Here is an 867-nt window from a genome sequence, read left to right as displayed (position 1 = left end):
GAAGCAAGAATATATTTCTATATTTTATTTTATAATTCAATATACGCAATTCAACACGTAGGATGCTGAACAATTGCTGTATTTTTCAAATACTTTAATTATTTCTAATTGTGATTTCACATTTTTTCACATCGTACGCGAGCCTCGTGTTTTGATATTACCAAAAAATATGCTATAGTCAGTACCAACACCATCGCACCATGAAATGTGTTACAAATTTCACACCATTATTTTATTCCTTATCTTGTAACAGTTCGTAAATTTACAAATACAAAATAGAAATAAGGCCAAATAAATAACTCAATTTTAAAAACAATGCCTATCGATTAAAATTGAAATTGAAAATTTTCAAGTTTCCCGTTATTTCGTATGAAGGGAGTAATATGGGAAGTGTAGGTGACTGGGCCGAGAAAGCGATTACAATCGCTTCATCTCTTCAAACGAAGCCGAAGTTTTTCGTTTTGATGGCGAGCAGGAGCTTGTGACGCAGAACATGACGCGAGCTGTACAGGGGAACATAGAGACGCGATATGCAGGTATTGGCCGTTGGAAGATGAGCATCATCGACAGGTCGGATGGTGACACTTGGCATCGGTTGGAAGCCGTCCTCGCTTGCTGGTAAGGCCGGAGAGCCTGTCCAGAAGTATACCTAGGGAGAAAAATTTTTTAGTTTTAGTCTGACTTTCGGCTTAATATACGGAGATATATGGAATAAATGGCGTTTAAAGATTATTTTGTCTAAATTATCTTATGTGAATGTGGTGGGTAGGTAGGTGGGTAGGTACGTAGGTAGGTAGGTAGGTAGGTGGGTAGGTACGTAGGTAGGTAGATAAGTGGTAGGTAGGTAGGTAGGTAGGTAGGTAAGTA

At 38.3% G+C, this 867-nt stretch overlaps 1 protein-coding gene across 1 annotated transcript in view; it reads right to left on the bottom strand.

Moving 5' to 3' along the window:
* Window positions 1–291: 291 nt before the first annotated feature.
* Window positions 292–867, bottom strand: part of hyd (E3 ubiquitin-protein ligase hyd) — a 20,704-nt gene continuing 20,128 nt past the window's right edge. Inside the window, exon 31 of the mRNA XM_011506783.1 lies at window positions 292–649. Within this exon, the coding sequence (XP_011505085.1) occupies window positions 437–649 (213 nt within the window). The 3' untranslated portion in view covers window positions 292–436. The remainder of the gene's footprint in view (window positions 650–867) is intronic.

The sequence above is a fragment of the Ceratosolen solmsi genome, unplaced genomic scaffold, assembly GCF_000503995.2.
Source record: "Ceratosolen solmsi marchali unplaced genomic scaffold, CerSol_1.0 scaffold6, whole genome shotgun sequence".
In the NCBI taxonomy this organism is placed as follows: Eukaryota; Metazoa; Arthropoda; class Insecta; order Hymenoptera; family Agaonidae; genus Ceratosolen; species Ceratosolen solmsi.
Note: the sequence above shows the minus strand (reverse complement) of the source record. Positions and strands in the feature narration are given on the sequence as shown.